At 41.0% G+C, this 18,412-nt stretch overlaps 1 protein-coding gene across 2 annotated transcripts in view; it reads left to right on the top strand.

Annotated features, from left to right (window-relative positions):
- The window catches only part of HPSE2 (heparanase 2 (inactive)), a 777,305-nt gene that overhangs the window by 736,195 nt on the left and 22,698 nt on the right, over positions 1-18,412 (top strand). For both annotated transcript variants that reach the window (XM_066238979.1, XM_066238978.1), the window contains 2 exons: positions 9,606-9,751; positions 17,734-17,880. In XM_066238979.1, the coding sequence (XP_066095076.1) occupies positions 9,606-9,751; positions 17,734-17,880 (293 nt within the window). The remainder of the gene's footprint in view (positions 1-9,605; positions 9,752-17,733; positions 17,881-18,412) is intronic.

The raw sequence follows: 18,412 nt of genomic DNA, 5'->3' as shown, positions 1-18,412 counted from the left end.
AAGTAATTAGAGAAGCAAGAGGTTCTTGCCCGGGAGGGAAGGAAATCTGGGAGGTGGGAGGGAAAGAATCTGTGTCCTTGAGCATGAAAGGCAAGGTGTTCAGGGCCTAATTTGGATTAAAACCATTGATCTCAGGTTTCTTTCATTTGAGCAATAGGAAGCCATTTGACAGTTTTAAGTAAAGTAGTCAAACAATGGGAATTAGAGGACTTCATTCCCTATAGAAAGTACAGCAAGGCATACTGTAGCTTTTAGTATTTCCAAAGATGCTGTGGTCACATGGAAATTTGGGGGGTGCAGCTCCCTATCTGTGCAGAGCAGTAGAGTTCCCTCCCTCACATGTGAGCTCAGGCACACCGCCACATCCAATGCAAAAACGCACGATCACGTTCCACTTCATTTCCCTGTGGCTCTCTAAGGTCAGACATCTAGATGGAGAGTGGCTAATGGTATAGCATCTGTACCCACTAGAGTTAACCAGGTTCTTGTAACTTTAGAAGTCAGAGTCTATGAAAGAAAAATTGTCCTTTTTGCTGACATGACTTCAAAGTACATGTATATTTCCCACAAACAGAAAATAGTGAAATTAAACAAGTTTAGGTGCCTGCAGTAAGGCCTGCCAGTGCTCAGGAAGCCCAGGGCCTTCAAACCTTCCACAGTTATCATTTCACTCTCATCCAGTTCTGGAGCCCCTTCCATTGGCCTCGGGAGATGAATCTTTATTTGATCATTTATTCAATCAAAGAACACTTCCTGAATACCAGTATTCTCATTCACAAGCACTAGGGATCCAGAGTTAAGCCCTGATCTCAGCTCCTTCCAACAATTATTAAACTTTCTAAATCATGCATACATGCAGATGCACACACCAGTTAAGTTTATGTTTCCGGGTAACTTGAAGCATAACTGTGGGCATTACTATCTTCATGAGGCTAAAACACTCTTTTAAGGAATAAAGAGAAGAATAAGCAACATGTGTTAAATAACTTTATATATCAGGCACTATGATGGATGCTTCCAGGTGTATTATCTCATTAAAGCCCTATGAAGAAACTAAAGTTTGGATATAATAACTTCCTAGGGTTTGAGTATATATCTTTCAACTGTAAACAAATTATTTTTCCTTTTTTGTTTCTGTGAAGCATTCTCCAATCCCCCAGTGATAATTGATTGTTTCTCCTTCTTAATTCCCAAAGTATTGAATATAAGTGGTTCCTGCTCATGTGGTGTTTACTTTAGTGAGCTTCATTTTACAAAGAGTTGTTTACATGTATCTTGGCCCCTAAGTTCCTTGAGGACAGGAAGATGTCTTGTTCATCTTTGTGTCACATAGGCTGAACAGAATGCCTTGCATACCACTAATGTGTGCTCATAAGATGCCTATAGAATGAGAGAATGTATTCACAGCTTTCGCTGGGTTGATAAGAGCCTAGGGTCATAGCAAAACACCCCCTTCCCACCCCTAGCTCTGTAGTATAATGTATCAAGGGTTTTTTGGCCATGCAGCATGAAAACCTAGTTGGCAAGCCCCAGCCTGCTCACACCTCCATAAGTAGTGTCCCCTTGTCACCTTTCCAGACTAGTGGTGCAAAGTCCAGAGCTACAGCCCACTCAAAGGAAGTCAGACTCCAGGTCAAGTCCACACAGGTTCTAGCAACAAGTGAGGGAGTATCTGAGCAGAGAATTCTGAGCTCATGGGGACTCAGGACATGATCTGGAAAGAGGCAGAGGTCCTTGGCTCTGTGGACTTCTTACCCCGTGGAGAGGGGTGCAGCTGAGGGAGGGCAGAGCCTGGCTCTCTCAACCAAGGGCCGCCTGCCAGCTCTTAGATTAGGGGAAACAGCAAACATGAGAAATAACAAGTGTGGTGAGTGTATAAAGACAAAACATTTCAAAAATAGGCACTGAATTCATACGTACTAAAAATGACAAAATGAAACTTCAGAACTAAAGTTCGGGGACACGTTAGGAAAGATTTACCAATGCACATTTGTTAGTTATTACTATGCTGCTGTTTGATTGATTCTGTTTTCTTTTAGGTATGTTCTTTACTTATCCTGGCAGAACTTGATGTCACTGATCTTTTGTGGGCTGGGGGTTGGGTTGGGAAGAGGGGATGTTGAGGACAGAAGGGAAATACAGTCCTTGATGTGCTGCCAGAAGCCACCCCATCCTCTGGAATTAAGGATTTGAACATTTTAAATGCTATGAATCCTGTTTAATGCTCAATCTCTATATCTAGTCAATCACCATGTCCAATCAATTTTATCTCCTAAATATTTCTCAAATCTCTTGTCTTCTTTCTAATTTAATTTCCTCACCTTAATCAAACTATCATCATCTTTCTACTAACTAACTTCCTAAATAGTTTTTCTTCAATCCATTTTCTGCACAGCTGCGAAAGTCAGTTTGCTAAATGTAAATTGAATGTCACTTTATCTCTGAAAATTCTGAAGTGGCTTCCCATTTATTTTAAGACGTTCTAAAACCCTGAGGTCTATTATCAACCTGGCCCTACTGTCCTCATCTTGTGTTCAGTTGCTGAGCTCTAAGCTGAATTGGTCCGCTTTCCAATTCTCAAACATTCCAAACACCTTCCCATGTCAGGGCCTTTGCACGAGTTCTTTCTCTTGCCCAACACACTTCCTGTTTCCTCCATCTTTTCCTCAAATCTTAAATGTCACTCTTTGAGGGACTCCTTCCCTGACTGTCCCCTACCCCCAGACTAGGTCATATCTTCTATTATATGATCTCAAAGATTCCACCTATTACCATTAGTACTATTAAAATTAATTAATTGCCTAACTCATTGGTTTAAGGACTCTTTTCTTCATGATGGCAAGAACTGTATGTGCCTTATTCACCACCTTATCCCCAATGCCGCCTAGCACAGAGCCTTAAACACAGTCCGCATTTCATAATTGAATTCTAGCACCTGCTATAGGCCAGGCACTCCACTAGGCACGGGCTGTAGGAATGGGTAAATAATTTTAGTCCTCGAGGAACACGTGGCTCAGCGATTAATCCAGTAAATTCTGCAACCCTCTGTCAGCTTCTTTCTCTTTTCCCATTAATTTTGGTTCTACTTACTCCATATACCGCACTGTCTAGCTTTCAGACAATTGACTTTTTGACAAATACTCAAGAAAAAGAAAAGATTTAAAACCTCTGTCTTCTCAGTGTCATGTGTTATTAGTTTCCCCTCTCCAAGTAATAAATGGACACTATTTTCCTTCAATCTCTTCTCATGTCTGATACATTTAAAGAATGTCTTTTGTGTCTCTCTTTGTCCCTTGAAAATTGCAACGCATTCTTTGCTGTGAATTATTTTATTATTGACATAAAAAGCCATTGTATGCCTTCCTTCCTGATGGTGCTTATTGTCTGAAAACTTCTCACTGTATTCCATCTTTCACACAATGTCCTTTTTCATATTGTTAGAGAGGTGTGTGCATTCTTTTTTTCTTAACTATCTGTTCTATTCATAATGATCATTTTTTTCTGCTTTTGCATGTTATTTTCTTAAAAGATATTTAGAAAATATATTACTTGTTTAATTATTTATGATTATATAAATGACACATATTCATAGTAAAATAAAATAGAAAGGAGAAAGAGGGAGGGACCGAAGCAGGGAGAGAGGGAGGAAGGAAATACAATTTGAGTCAGCTAAGAGCTCATTTATATGAGGGAGAAATAAGGATAAGAAAAGGAGGATGGAGATTTTGGAAGAAGGAGGAGGAGGATGTTAAATCAGATATTGAGAAAAGAACACAGGTGAGAGAGGAGACCACAAATGGTGCACAGAGCTCAGTAAACATGAAAATTTTACACTCACCTGGGTTTTAACCTACCATCAACTGACTTACCAACCACAATCCACCATTCCCCTGAGGGGAGAGATGACAAACTAAAAGGAAGTCACCATAAGTCCATCTCTCTCTGGGTAAAATAATTCAAAGAGATGTCATCTATGGGGCGATTGATAATGTCATCTTCAGACAGGAAGCTCTGATTAACAAATGCAGTCATAATTACTCTTTACTATCTTTTTAAATATTTTATTTGACATTCAAAAGAGTATTTATATGCCTACATGTTATTTTTAAGCAAAAATAATATAACCAGCACCTGTGAATCCACCACCCAACCCCAAAACTAAAACATTGCTGATAATGCCCACCAAAATATAAATTCTCTCATATCCTATTTTCCTACTTTCTCTTGCTCCCCTTAAGGGAACTGTTATCCCAAATTTCATGTTTATCAACATATTGCTTATAGGCTTAAACACACAATTTTATTACAGATGTATGTGTGCTTAAACAACATATCTGACCTAAAAGTGAACAGATATATTTAAAATAAAAAAGCACACATTTGCCTACACCATACAAGAAACACAACTATTGCCTAGAACAGGGGTCCCAAAACTTTTTACACAGGGGGCCAGTTCACTGTCCCTCAGACCGTTGGAGGGCCGGACTATAAAAAAAAACTATGAACAAATCCCTATGCACACTGCACATCTTATTTTAAAGTAAAAAAAACAAAACGGGAACAAATACAATATTTAAAATAAAGAACAAGTAAATTTAAATCAACAAACTGACCAATATTTCAATGGCAACTATGCTCCTCTCACTGACCACCAATGAAAGAGGTGCCCCTTCCGGAAGTGCGGCGGGGGCCGGATAAGTGGCCTCAGGGGGCCGCATGCGGCCCACAGGCCGTAGTTTGGGGACCCCTGGCCTAACCTAGAACATGCTTCATGTGAACACACTGTCCTTGAATTCTGGGAGGGGGTAGGAAAGGGAAAGGGAAATAAAGGCTTTGTGTCCACTGAGTGGAAGGGAAGCAATCTGTCACAAATCATTTTCATATAGTACCAAAAGGATGGGCAGAGGGAAAAGGATGTAAAAGCACTTTGGACGGGCTTTCTCTAGAATTGGAAAATCAGTGAATCCAACAACAGAAAACTTGGGGGCTTAATACCGTATTTTCTTTATTGCTATGCTTACTACTAAATGGTGAATAAAAATTTCTAAACATAAAATGTGTTCTGATTTCAGTCTCTGAATTGCAAAGTTTCCCATGTTTTCTTCTTTCAAGATTTGCTTTCATTATAAAAGAGCTAGGATACTTTCTTGATAGAAAGAAAACTACATGATTATGAACCTTCACTTCCAAAGAAAGGAAAGAGGAAGAAAAAGGGACAGTGGGAAGGAAGGAAGAAAGATCCCTGAATAGGTTTTTTGTTTTTTTAGTTCCTTTTATATGAATTGGTAAGAAGACTCAATATTATTAAAAACATAAATTCTCTTCATTTAATCTGTAAATTCAATGAAATTCCAAAGTCACGGTAGATTTTGTTTAGGTACTTGATATTCTGATTCTGAAATGTCTATGACTGAGTAAAGGCCTAAGATTAGCAAAGCCGTTACTGAAGAATAAGACAGGAGGACTTCCTCTATGAGATTTCAAGACACATATAAAACAATGGTAATTAAAACAGAGAGTTATTGGTGCAGAACAGAAAAATGGGATGTGATAGAGAGCCCAGAAACAAACCCATGAGTATATGGAAGTTTGATGTATGATGCAGAGGGTGATGTAGATCACTGAAGAGAGGAGAGACCGTTTATAAAGGACGCTGGTATAATTGACTATTCATATGGAAAAATATGAAATTGGATGTTTACCTCACACCATATCCCAGAACAATTCTAGATTGATTAAAGATATAACTATGAAAAAAAATTAAAAGTTTTCAAAGAAAATATAAAATATTTTTATGAACTAGATATGAGAGGGACTTCTTAACATACCCCCCTAGATTGACAAAAATTATGAACTGTGAAAATAACAGGTGTTGGCATGTGGCTCAAAGGGAACTCAGACCCTGCTTGAAGGAAGTATACTTTGGAATCATTAGAATCACTTTTGAAAACAATTTGGCAGTATCCTATAGAGTTGAATGTCTGTATACCTGCACAGGACACAGCAACTCCCCTCTTGGGTATTACTCTAGAATGGTGCTACGGTGCTTCTCTGACTTTAATACGCAACACAGTGACCTGAAGAGCCAGGCAGCTCGGAGGTCCCACCTCTGGAGATTCTGATTCAGTAAGTCTGGGATAAAATCTGTAAATTTGCATTTCTACAAAGCACACAAGTTCCTAGGCTGCCGCTGCCTTCGAATCACAATTGGAGTCATGTTTCTCCAGATTTCTTCACCTGTGTCTTGGGAGGAGACAGGAACAAGAATGTTGAAAGCCACATTGTTCATAATAGCAAAAATCTGGACACAACCCAAACATCCATCAGCAGAAAAATAGATAAATAAATTGTAGTACGTTCACACAATGAAGTATACAAAAATGAACTGTGCGTAGGTGGAACAACCTGGAGAATCCTAGAAGCATAATGTGAGTCATAGAAAATTACATATAGCATGATACCATTTTTTAACAGCTAACAAATTAAATAATATATCGTTTAAGAGAAAATTAAAATATGAACCAATGGAATGAAAAGCACAAAAATGGGGAAGAGAATAATCCCATAGCTAGATACAACAGTGTGGGTATGACTTTAGCTTTTAAGGCAGGTTCAGAATTGTCATGTAAGTTACATGTATTCTCCTTATATGGAAATTATACATAGTGCACATAAAACGGAAACATATATTAAATGAGTGCCAATCAAGTAACCTAAAGGAGATAAGGAAATATTACAAGGAAACTAGTAAATGACAGAAAAGATCCTGGAGAAAATAGATATGCAGTGTGCAGGACAAATTTGAAACCTCTTCTTGAAGAGAGAAAACAGAAAGATTAAAAAACATTGAGAAAAGAGATGCTACTTGCTCAGCACTGAGGATGGAGATCTAACAGACTCTTGAAACAGAGGCTAGAGCAAACAGGAAATAATAAGACTAAGGCTGTGTGCAAAGAACATTCACACAGGCTGGAGAAAGTCCTTAGTCTTGCTTATCAAAAGCACTCCCAGATAGCAGCAAACTAATGCAGAAACCCAGACTGATACATTCCTGGTAAAAGTTCAGATATCAGGGGAAAAAACGTGACTCCTCTGAGCATCCTGGCAGAACACAAAAGATAGAAAATAAACAGACTAACCAAACAATAAAATCTATGTTAGTTTCAAACTTCTCTGAAACATCAAACACTGTAAAAAGTGATTTCATAGTTTATTTGGGAAAGTAAATGGATATGACTAATTAAGAAAATTTGAACAAAGAAAGAAAAATAATGAAATGGACTTGAACCTGTAGATATTAAAATGTAAATTTTAATCATTAAATTGATGTGAAACTGATAAAGAAGTAGAGAATTCAGTGGAAGAGAATAGAAAATCCAGATGCAGAATTATATATAGCATTTCTTATCAGTACATTTCATAAAATATCATTATATAATATATTCATATATTTACATGTATTTAATCTGTATTACATATATAATATAATGCACATATTCTATAAATACATGTGTAAATGTAATATATTAAAATTAAATGTATCATGTATGATATTATATATAAGTTAGTCATACATTATATAGAATAACTCTGTATAATATATAATACTATTTATATTTCTATGTATTTCCACATGTATAAAACTTAGTCTCTAGCCTGACCTGTGGTGGCACAGTGGATAAAGCGTCGACCTGGAATACTGAGGTTGCTGGTTCAAAACCCTGGGCTTGCCTGGTCAAGGCACATATGGGAGTTGATGCTTCCTGCTCCTCCCTCCCCCTTCTCTCTCTCTCTCTCTCTCTCTCTCTCTCATTCTCTCTCCTCTCTAAAAGTTAATAAAAGTTAAAAAAAAATTAAAAAAAAAAACCAAAAAACAAAACTTAGTCTCTGATAAAGATGGACTTAGGGATAGATTATTCACTATATGATGCTGAAACACCAGTAAATTATTCAGAAAATAATAAAGTTGATATCATACACTAAAATATTGTTCAATGAACTAAAAGGTTAAAATTTAAAATTATAACAAGAACTAGAAAAATATAATTGAAGATTTATCTGATCTTTGTGTGAGGAAGGACTTTCTAAAAATAAAAGAGAGAAATTGAGAGAAAAAGGGATTGACATATTTTCCTGTAAAAATTGTTTAAATTCTTCATGTCAAAAAATTATAAAAAGTAATAATAGGCAAACTACAAACTTGGACAGAACATTTGCTCTACGTACATTCAAAAGAATTCTTCCCACTCACATTTAAAAATGCATTACAAATCAGCAAAGAAAAGGTGGACATTTCTCTCATTGGAAATATGGGTGATTGTGATAAACACATCACAAAGTAATAATCAAAACACAGCATTGTAATCAAGTGAGAACAAATGGAACCAATAAGATTTTTTTATCTATATGAGGGACATGATGAAATATTTGCCAGTTTCAATAACAGGAGACTATATTTAATAGCCATCTTAAGGCCACTTAAAGTTAATTAAGGTAAATGGTCCAGCAAAGTGTAGAGCCCACTACACAAGGCAGAGTTGGATCTATTCCAGTGGCAAAGGGACTTGGAGACTTTGTTCTGATTCATGCAACTCATCAGATGTTTTTAAGCAGCTGATATTATAGGTGACTACACAAGAAAACAAAAAGATTATTAAGAGGCTTCTTCCTGGAAATATGAAGGCTGAGAAGACATGGTTGATGTCTTCAAGACCTTGAATAGCAGGCACTGAATACTATGCTCACTAAGTCCCAGAATTGCAGTGGTGGGGAAGCCCCTTGACAGCAATGAGAAAGTCTTGTGTTACATCGTAAGCCATTAGCCCAACAGGTGATAAGCACTTACATAATGCAAATGCAAATTCTATGTTTGTATCAAATACAAAAAAATATAGTAATAGCAAATACCATACAAATTAAGGTGTTAATGAATAGGTTTTGTAAGTTCAACTACATGTGTGGGTTACAAATTGAATGTTTATTAATCAGTTCCAAATGGACCCTGGAATAGTTAAAAAAAAGTCACGTTCTTTTTAGTTTAAAATTATTGTTTTATTTTAGAATTATTGAGGATGACCCAGAATCAGCACCACGGTTTGCAAACATGCTTCTTCTGTTTTTGTTACTGCCCTTGAATCCAGGACTCTGGTCTCTGACCTGGAAGAGCTTTGTCTCCCTTGCACCGCACTAGGCGTCCTCAGTGACAATAGTCAGAGAATGACATTCTGGAGTCTCTTATTGGTGGCAATTCTTATGATTGGAAATCTTCTATCCTATAATTAAAAGAAGCTATAAACCAGTATGAAAGTATAGTCATCAGAAAATAAAGTTGAAATTTTAAGGCCCCAACTAACTATTATTTCAAATGAAACTTTGATTCATTTGTTTGTATGTGGCTCTGAGGCCCCTCTTCCACTGATATTCCCCCACTAGGTCAGCTGAAAGGCCACTTTAGACAGTGCTGGCTTCACTCTCAACTCCGGGTGAGCGCCTCCTCAGGGTGAGCATGCTTAGGGGGTTAGCTGCATTGGTCAAGGTTTCCCCTGCTAAGAACTTGTTGTCATGGGCACTCAATACCTGACTCTCCATCTCTCTGTTCTCCTCAGGACTACTGGCTCTCTCTGCTTTACAAGCGCTTGATCGGCCCCAAAGTCTTGGCTGTGCACGTGGCAGGGCTCCAGAGGAAGCCACGGCCAGGCCGGGTGATCCGGGACAAACTAAGGATCTATGCTCACTGCACAAACCACCACAAGTAAGTCTTCTGAGAGGTGGCACAGAAAGCCACCCAGGGGCTTCAGGTTTGGGGGCCTTCTTCGGATTCCTCACTTTTGGTGGCTTCTTTTCAACACTTACTGCAAAGTGCCTCTGGAATTACCCATTCTGTTTGCTCTTTGTGGATTTCGATTGATTTCTTACAAATAGCTTTTCTCCAAGTAAGCCCTTTCTCACACATTTAGAGGATTTTATTCATGTAAGGTCCATAAAAATACATGCCGTTTGTTCATTTACTTCTTCATCCAACAAATTTTTACTGAGCTTTTTCTCTGTGCCAGTTGATGTAATGCTCAAGAGGCTTTTTTTGTACGCCTCTGGCTAAACCAAGGTGAGAGATGTAACATCTGTGCCTGCGCTCCACCAGCAGGGCTTGCGGAAACCAGTCAGCATTTCTAAGACGCACGCCAGAGAGCCGCATGCTGAAAACTTAACCCCAGACCAAGTGCGTCCCCAGGATGAAAGGTGTGCCCAAACATAGTCATGTCAGCTTTAGAGCCATATTCAATTTCAAAAATCTTTTCAGCTATGTTAGGATTAAGAAGCTGAACAAAATCTGTTTTAGAAGGGTGAACCTACAACAACTCAACATGGTAACATGTAGTTATCCTCCTCATTTTGATCTGAAGCAGTAGTTGCCATTAGAGGTGTCTTTAAAACAAACAGGAAAAATAGTTATCAGTAAATAAAGCTTGACAGATAAAATATTTTGAAACATGAGGTTTATAAAAAAAACTGACTTAGGCAGTGGTGCAGTGAATAGAGCATTGGACTAGGGCACGGAGGACCCAGGTTCGAAGCCCCAAGGTCACCGGCTTGAGCGTGGGCTCATCTGGTTTGAGCAAGGCTCACCAGCTTGAGCCCAAGGTCGCTGGCTTGAGCAAGGGTCACTTGCTCTGCTGTAGCCCCCCCGGTCAAGACACATATGAGAAAGCAATCAATGAACAACTAAGGTGCCGCAATGAAGAATTGATGCTTCTCATCTCTCTTCCTTCCTGTCTGTCTCTCCCTATCTGTCCCTCTCTCTGACTATCTCTCTTTGTCTCTGTCAAAAATAATACATAAAAATAAGGTAAAAATTGAGCCTAAGGCAAAACTCTTCAGACCATAAACGGCTTTCTTACATAATTTCCTGTTTCAGGAGTAGAGTAGGCAGCCCCTGAAAAGAGAACTCTTTCTCTTAATGCAGAGAAACGGGGTGGGGGGGACAATGCCTCCAGCCTGACCTCATTCCAGCAGGCCCATCAGGGGCTGATCGTGGGCAGTGGATAGCACAAAGAGCCCAGCGGTCAGGTTACAACAGACGCGCCTTCCCCTTCCTTGATGAGAGAGGAGCCAAGCCAATTAATTTCTCATGATAAGATTTTTCAAAGAATCACTCTGAGCATAGGGGGCCAAGGGCCAGTTGTCTTGTCTTTAGATACAAGTACCTATTGTGGATGAGGGGAGGATGGTTTGGGCAGAGGCCAGAGGTTTTCAACGTCCCTTTTGCTCAACAGGAAGCTCAATCCAATACCTGACAGAGAGTGACTGCTTTATGGCCTTGGCCCGGAGTTATCTGATCACCCGCACAAGGAAACATTGTGTTCCTTGTCTCCACCCTGGCCCTGAAGTAACCACCCAAAAGGTGGACTCCGGGCTTCAAGAGAGAAAAATTATTCTTGGCACCTTTTGTCTCTTTTGGGAAGCGCATCAGTTTGTGGCCTTTATACCATCAGTCTGAGGACTCGGGGGAAAGAATGTCAGCAGCATGGGCTCACCAGGACTCCGCTGTCTTCCCAGCGGGCTCCTCAGTTAGTCTCGTGCCAGCGTTCATCCTGACGTTCCTTTATGTTCTCACGGAAGTTGTCACTAATATTCAGCGTATACCATGAACTCAGAGCCAGTGTCTCATTTGTTTCTGTATTCTTGGTGTCTAATATAGTGACTGGCATAAAGAAGTTCTCAGTAAATATTTGATGAATGAATGAATGAATGGATGGATGAATGCATAAATAGGGCATTGACCTTACTTCCGACCTAGAGTTTCAGCTCCCTTCTGCTTTGATATCACTACATCAGCCAGAAGGAGAAGGGGTGGTTAGTGGTTAATAATTCTACATTCTCTAGAATGAGGCCTCCAACAGGTTACTCAAATCACCTAGTTTCTATATTCTCTGCCTCCGCGGCTCTCCTCTACTTTCTATGGGGAGTCACTCCAGAACCTCTCTGGGAAAATGCTGCCACTGTGCTTCCATCAGTGCTGTTCCTCCTTCTCCCCACTGAAAAAGAAGAAGAAAGAAAGAAGAAGGCCCCCAAGCCTGAATCCATTCCACACACGATCTTAACGATAGTCATTGTGGTGAAGGTCTCTTTGTTCCTGTTAGAAAAGATAAAGTCCTCAGTTAAGGCGCTGCACCACTGAGACTGCAGGTCTCTGCCATGGCAGCGGGTGCCAGGTACCCCAGACAGGCAGGCACAAAGAGAGAAATGTCTCTGCTCCATCTCTCCGGAAGCCCTGTGTCATGTCAGTCCCCCTCATCTTCCACAACAGTCATGAGGAAACACCACTGACTCACTTAATTTATCTGTAGCCAACAAGGCCAAGGTCACAAAAATGTCCCAGAATGGGCATGTTGACTTCACTCTATTCAGTCCTGACCAGTACTCTGAAAATATATATCCTTGGTCAAATCAGGGCTTGGGTGAGAAAGTATAAACTTACCATTAGAACAACCCAAAGAAAGTGTCTATTAACACTACTCCTGCACCCCAGCATGTGTTAAACATTTGCTATGTGCCAAGAATCTTGCCCGCAATTGGCACTTACATTATATTGAATTCCACAGGTCTGTGACATCACCCTTATATACAAATAACACCACTAATAATACAAACAGTTGTACATTTGGAAAGAACCCTTAGAGATCTTTGGTCTAGCATCCTATACAGCACAGAAATTTCTTTTACACTCTCCCGGGCAGATATTCGACCTCTCCGTGAGTATCTCACTGTCTCTCATGGCCTTGTGGGTCATTTCTGACCTAGAAGAACATGGTCTCTTACGGGAGATTTAGGAGCAAAAGTTAGGTGCTCATACCAACAGCAGCGGGTGCTTTTCCGCTTCCTGCTTTGGAGTCCTAATGAACGGATTAGGACAGTGGCAGTGTGGTATTCTCGCCGTAGGTCTCCGTGGTCAGAGAGCTGGTACGTTTTGAGTGGGGAAAACCATTTTCTAAACCATTCCGCTGAGGCTTTGTGTGTTCCTGGGGAGGAGCTGCGGTCCTTTGCCAAGTTCAGAACCAATTGGAACCTGGTGGATGCTGAAGCAAAACTGAGCCTTTTGGGGTTCAAGTTCACTTATTATTGGCAAAACATGACTTCCTGTTTTTCAGAAGACTTTTTTTTTAAGACTCATAAAAAAGGTTCCTGAGGCTTCTTGGACATCAAATGGCTCTTACAAAACAATATTTTGATGAGTTAAGTGTAAATGAATCAGAAACATGTGGATTAAATTTCCCTTAAAATACACAGGGGCTTTGAAATTAGGGGGAAAAATGTTTGGCAAAACATGGCCTGACTTTTACCGAACCCAAAAACTTTGAATTAGATTTGGAGACAATGGACCAACCCAGTTTTCAAGCACATTGACTTTCCATGAGAATGACTGTGATTCCAAAGCTGACCCACCCTCCCTTCCCTTTCCTAGTCTCCTAGATTCACTGGAGACATTTCTAGAACAGTGACTGTTTTTTATCTGGAAGTCAAGATGCACCTCCCCACATGACACTCCCCACCTGTTATATCCAAGCTATTCCGTCTCCATCGTTCCCTCCCCGACTCACTTCCTCCTCCTCCCATGGCAACACGAGACGTCAGACAGCAAAAGAACAGCCAGAAAGATGAACTCCAGATCCGTGGATTCTCTGCTTGTGATAAAGACATGGAGAAAGACAGATGTTTAACCAGACAAAAAGGGACATTCATTAAGAGAACCAAGAACCACCTGCACTGACTGCCTGCAGGCCATGCCTTCCATCAGACCCCGTTTTCTTAGGAAGCGGATACTGTTCCAAGCTTAATTTTCTGTGGGCAGAGGATATCCATTCTGGATTTTCAACATTATTTTCAAGCTAGTGCTGAACTACCCAGTCAAACATGTGTCTTCACGGCCAGAAGACCTCTGCTTAATGCCCCTGACCTTCAGCCACGCAAGGACAGGTCTGACTGAGGCAGTCTTTTTTTTTCTTTTTACAGAGGCAGAGATGGACAGGGACAGACAGACAGAAACGGAGAGAGATGAGAAGCATCAATCATCAGTTTCTCGTTGCGCGTTGCGACTTCTTAGTTGTTCATTGATTGCTTTCTCACATGTGCCTTGACCTCGGGCCTTCAGCAGACTGAGTAACCCCCTGCTGGAGCCAGCGACCTTGGGTCCAAGCTGGTGAGCTCTTTGCTCAAGCCAGATGAGCCCGCGCTCAAGCTGGCGACCTCGGGGTCTCGAACCTGGGTCCTTCCGCATCCCAGTCCGACGCTCTATCCACTGCGCCACCACCTGGTCAGGCTAGGCAGTCTTCAAGCCAGTCCCTACCTGGGGAGGCTGCAGGGGTCCTGTCAGAGCCTCTGCGCACTGGTCTCCGGGCTGGTTCTCGGTGCTGGTTTGTCTCCCTCGGGAGAATACCGGACATAAATGGAAGTCAGGCCACCGCCAGCAGCTTGAGAAGGCAGTTTTCCCTGAAGCAATGCTGGGATCTCAGGCCTCTCTCCCCACTCCCACTCCCCACCTCCCAGTCCTCTGCTCTGTAGTCTCTGCGGCCTCATTGTGCCCTAGCTCTGCAGAAGAGAAACTCTCATCAATGCAGGCACGAGGCTCTCTCTCCTCCATGCTGGCTTTGGAGAAGACTGTTTGATGATTGGTGATGAAAGGGCTTACCAGAGTTGGCCAAGTGGGTACCCAGGCATGCCTCCATTCGCACTCGGAAGCCCAGAGTAGCAGCAGTTATGGTGTCTTCCTCAATTCTGCACAAGCCAAGTTAAGCTTCAAGCCCATCAATGGAATATAGTTGGTGTTCTTTAGTGATGGTAAATGCTGACAGGCTAGCAGCATCTCGCTTCAGAGCTCTGGTGATACAAGTCTGCTCAAATACAATGGCATTCTCTTCCGACCTAACTCGGCTGGCTCCACCAGCTAGTTCACATGTTTCAGGGGACTGCCAAGGAGGACCCGAGGAGGGGGGACCACATAGAAGAGTCATTTAATAATTCTTCAGAATATCAATGTAGGCAAACAAAAAGCTTTCAACACAATAATGTGACCCTCAACATGCAAGACAAATCATGACACACAGCCAGTGGGGTTTACTCTGGTCAGTCTCCTCATAACCTTAATGGATTGCTCTGGGCAGTGATTTCCAAACCCAAATCTCTGCCAAATACCCTAGAGAGATCAAAATATAGATTCCCAAGCCCCATGCACAAATGGATTGAATAAAAAAAAAAATCCAGGGATGAGCCCTGAAAACTATATTATTAAAAACAAATAAACACAGCAGTAGAGCGTCGGCCTAGCGTGCGGAGGACCCGGGTTCAATTCCCGGCCAGGGCACAGAGGAGAAGTGCCCATTTGCTTCTCCACCCCTCCGCCGCGCCTTCCTCTCTGTCTCTCTCTTCCCCTCCTGCAGCCAAGGCTCCATTGGAGCAAAGATGACCCGGGCGCTGGGGATGGCTCCTTGGCCTCTGCCCCAGGCGCTAGAGTGGCTCTGGTCGCAACATGGCGACGCCCAGGATGGGCAGAGCATCGCCCCTGGTGGGCATGCCGGGTGGATTCAGGTCAGGCGCATGCGGGAGTCTGTCTGACTGTCTCTCCCTATTTCCAGCTTCAGAAAAATGCAAAAAAAAACAAAAAACCAACAACAACAAATAAACAATCCAAGTTACCATATTGCCCTGCCCATGGGCACTCAGCTCTTTATTATCACCTTTAGGAGCAGAGACAGTGAGCTAGAATCTAACAATGCTGCTTCTGCAAGGAATGAGAGTTTTCTCTGGGCAAAGTTGACAGAGAATTTCTCTGAACTCCTCCATTGAAGGCAGGATCAGGTCACTTTTTCTGTTTCCTCTCATTAACCCATCCAGATGGAGCCTTAAGGGACCCCTTAGAAACAAAATCTTTTTCCTACAAGAAAGAAGGAAATCATTATAGGTTTGTTGATACATGCTGAAAGGCTATGTAGGCATATAGTTCTCCCAGGCTTCTGAACATCCTGTACTGGTTTAAAAGGATTCCAAAAGGGTGACTAGTTTTATAATCTAGGGGAAGGTAAAACAGCTGAGCAGAAGTCAAAAAGATCAATTATTTTGACTTCATGAAAAATTTAACTTTTATACATGAAATACAATGTAAACAAACTGAACTGATCAAAGGAAACTGGGGGAAATTTTGTAACATACATGGTCCAAAGGATCACTATCTTTAATAAACAAACCGTTTTTATAAACCAGTAGAAAATAGGCAAAGGACATAGTCAGTTTACAAAAGAAGAAATGAAATGGCAAACAGGCAAATGAAAAAAAAAATGCTACCCCTCAGTATGAATTTTTAAAAAATATAAAATAATATAACATTGAAATCGCATTATCACCTCTCTGAGAAAAGTTAATATCCAGTGTTCTTAAGGTTATGAGGAAATACGGAAATACTTGTTCTTATTACATAGCCAGTCAGAGCAAATTGGTACAAACTTTCTAGAGAGTTAATATTAATATTATCAAAATGTGTGTATCAGTCAGGATCAGTGAGATTATGCTATAACAAAGGACCTTCAAATACCCATGGTTTTCAATAAGAAAATGTATTTCTCATTCACACTACTTGTCCGTCATGGCCCAGCGATAGCCTCTGCCCCATCATCTGATAGTCTAGGAATTTTTTTCCTGCTTTTTTCTATATTTTTTTCTTTTCTTTATTCCAGGGTGCAGACCAACAGTCACTCTCTGTCAAGAACATTGCTGGTCTTCTGGTAGAGAGAAAAAGGACGGGGCAAAACACTGATTGGCTCTTTAAGCTTCTGCTTAGAGGTTTTAACATGTCCACCCACATGTCATTGGCCAAAGCTAATCATGTGATCACTCTAGGGCTCAACAGGGCAGGGACATAAAATATTCCACAGAAAGGGTATCACTGAGACTATTGGGTGAGGAATCACACAGTGCACATCCCCCTTGACCTAATGCCTCCAGTTCGAAGACTTTAACCATCAGAAATAATCATGATGTGCAAAAGGTTTAAGTACAATGAAGTGCTTCATCACATAATTTATAATGGCAAACAATTGAAAACAACCTAAGTCCCCAAAAGTAAGGCATTAGTTAAATAAATTGTTAACAGTTCTATGATTGAAAAAAAATGAGCATTCTTCTATAAGTACAATATTATATAATAACATGGGAACATGTTTAAGATGTTCATGAACTGGAAAAACTGTGTAAACCATGTGATCCCAATTATGTAAAAACTGAGAAATATATATATGTGTGTGCCACATACTCAGTAAGTATTTGTCCAATTAATAAACTAAAAAATAAATAATGGAAGGATGTTTACCAAAATGTTGTTATATCTCAAAATACTTGGATTATGGGAATTTTTTTTCCTGCTTTTTTCTATATTTTTTTTTCTTTTCTTTTGGCAATCAGCATGTTTTACTTCCATACTCAGAAAAACATTTTTTGTTTCTCAAATGATTGCAGTACATTTAAACAAAAACAAAAGGAGCATGGTGAGAAGTTAGCATCCTCTCTGCAGGAAACCACAGTGACAAGCCCTTCCTGTCCCTGAAGGTCGAGGGTGGCCAAGACCCATAAAATAAGTGCCCTTTCCTGAGGTAGTCCTGTTTCGTGCAGTCTGTAAATTATTTAGAAGCATTTAACTGACCACTTTGTTTCCATCTTTTCCTTCTCTCTCTCTCTCTCTCTGAATCTCAGCCACAACTATGTCCGAGGGTCCATTACACTTTTCATCATCAACCTGCACAGATCAAGAAAGAAAATCAAGCTGGCTGGTACTCTGAGGGACAAGCTTGTGCACCAGTATCTGCTGCAGCCCTACGGACAGGAGGGCCTGAAGTCCAAGTAAGTCCTCAGGTTCAAGGGCAGCAGGGGCCGGGTAGGAGGGCGCTGGACTCGCCCGTTTGCTGAAGGCACCAAGGGTGCCGCTAACTAACTCAGGGGCTCAGTGGGATGGAGTCAGGGGACTACTGACTCCCTTTGGGACCCTCATCAAGCATCTCTGCCTCCGGGCTTGGAACCCTCGACTGTAATGTAAAATGGTAACAAAGTATATATACTTCTCAACAAGGTCATTCGAGGAGTCTCAGCAAGACAGTTCTTCATTAGGCAGGATGATCACCTTGTAAGCTCTTTAGCATCCTTGGCCCCTGCCCACTAAATGCCAATAGCACCCCTAGACATGTGAGAACCTAAAACCAGGTATTGAGAACCATGTCCCTTCCAGCAGTAACATTCTGCAATGCTGTACCTCCCTGTTTGTCATCGTTTATAAACCTTGTGCAGCTTCGAGGATGGAGCACTCAACAAAGGTCGTTCAGACATCAAAAGTCAGTTCTGCCCCTGCCTGACCTGTGGTGGCGCAGTGGATAAAGCG

The sequence above is a fragment of the Saccopteryx bilineata genome, chromosome 7 (genome assembly GCF_036850765.1).
Source record: "Saccopteryx bilineata isolate mSacBil1 chromosome 7, mSacBil1_pri_phased_curated, whole genome shotgun sequence".
NCBI classification, from domain to species: Eukaryota; Metazoa; Chordata; class Mammalia; order Chiroptera; family Emballonuridae; genus Saccopteryx; species Saccopteryx bilineata.
This window is presented reverse-complemented; position numbering and strand designations above follow the sequence as displayed.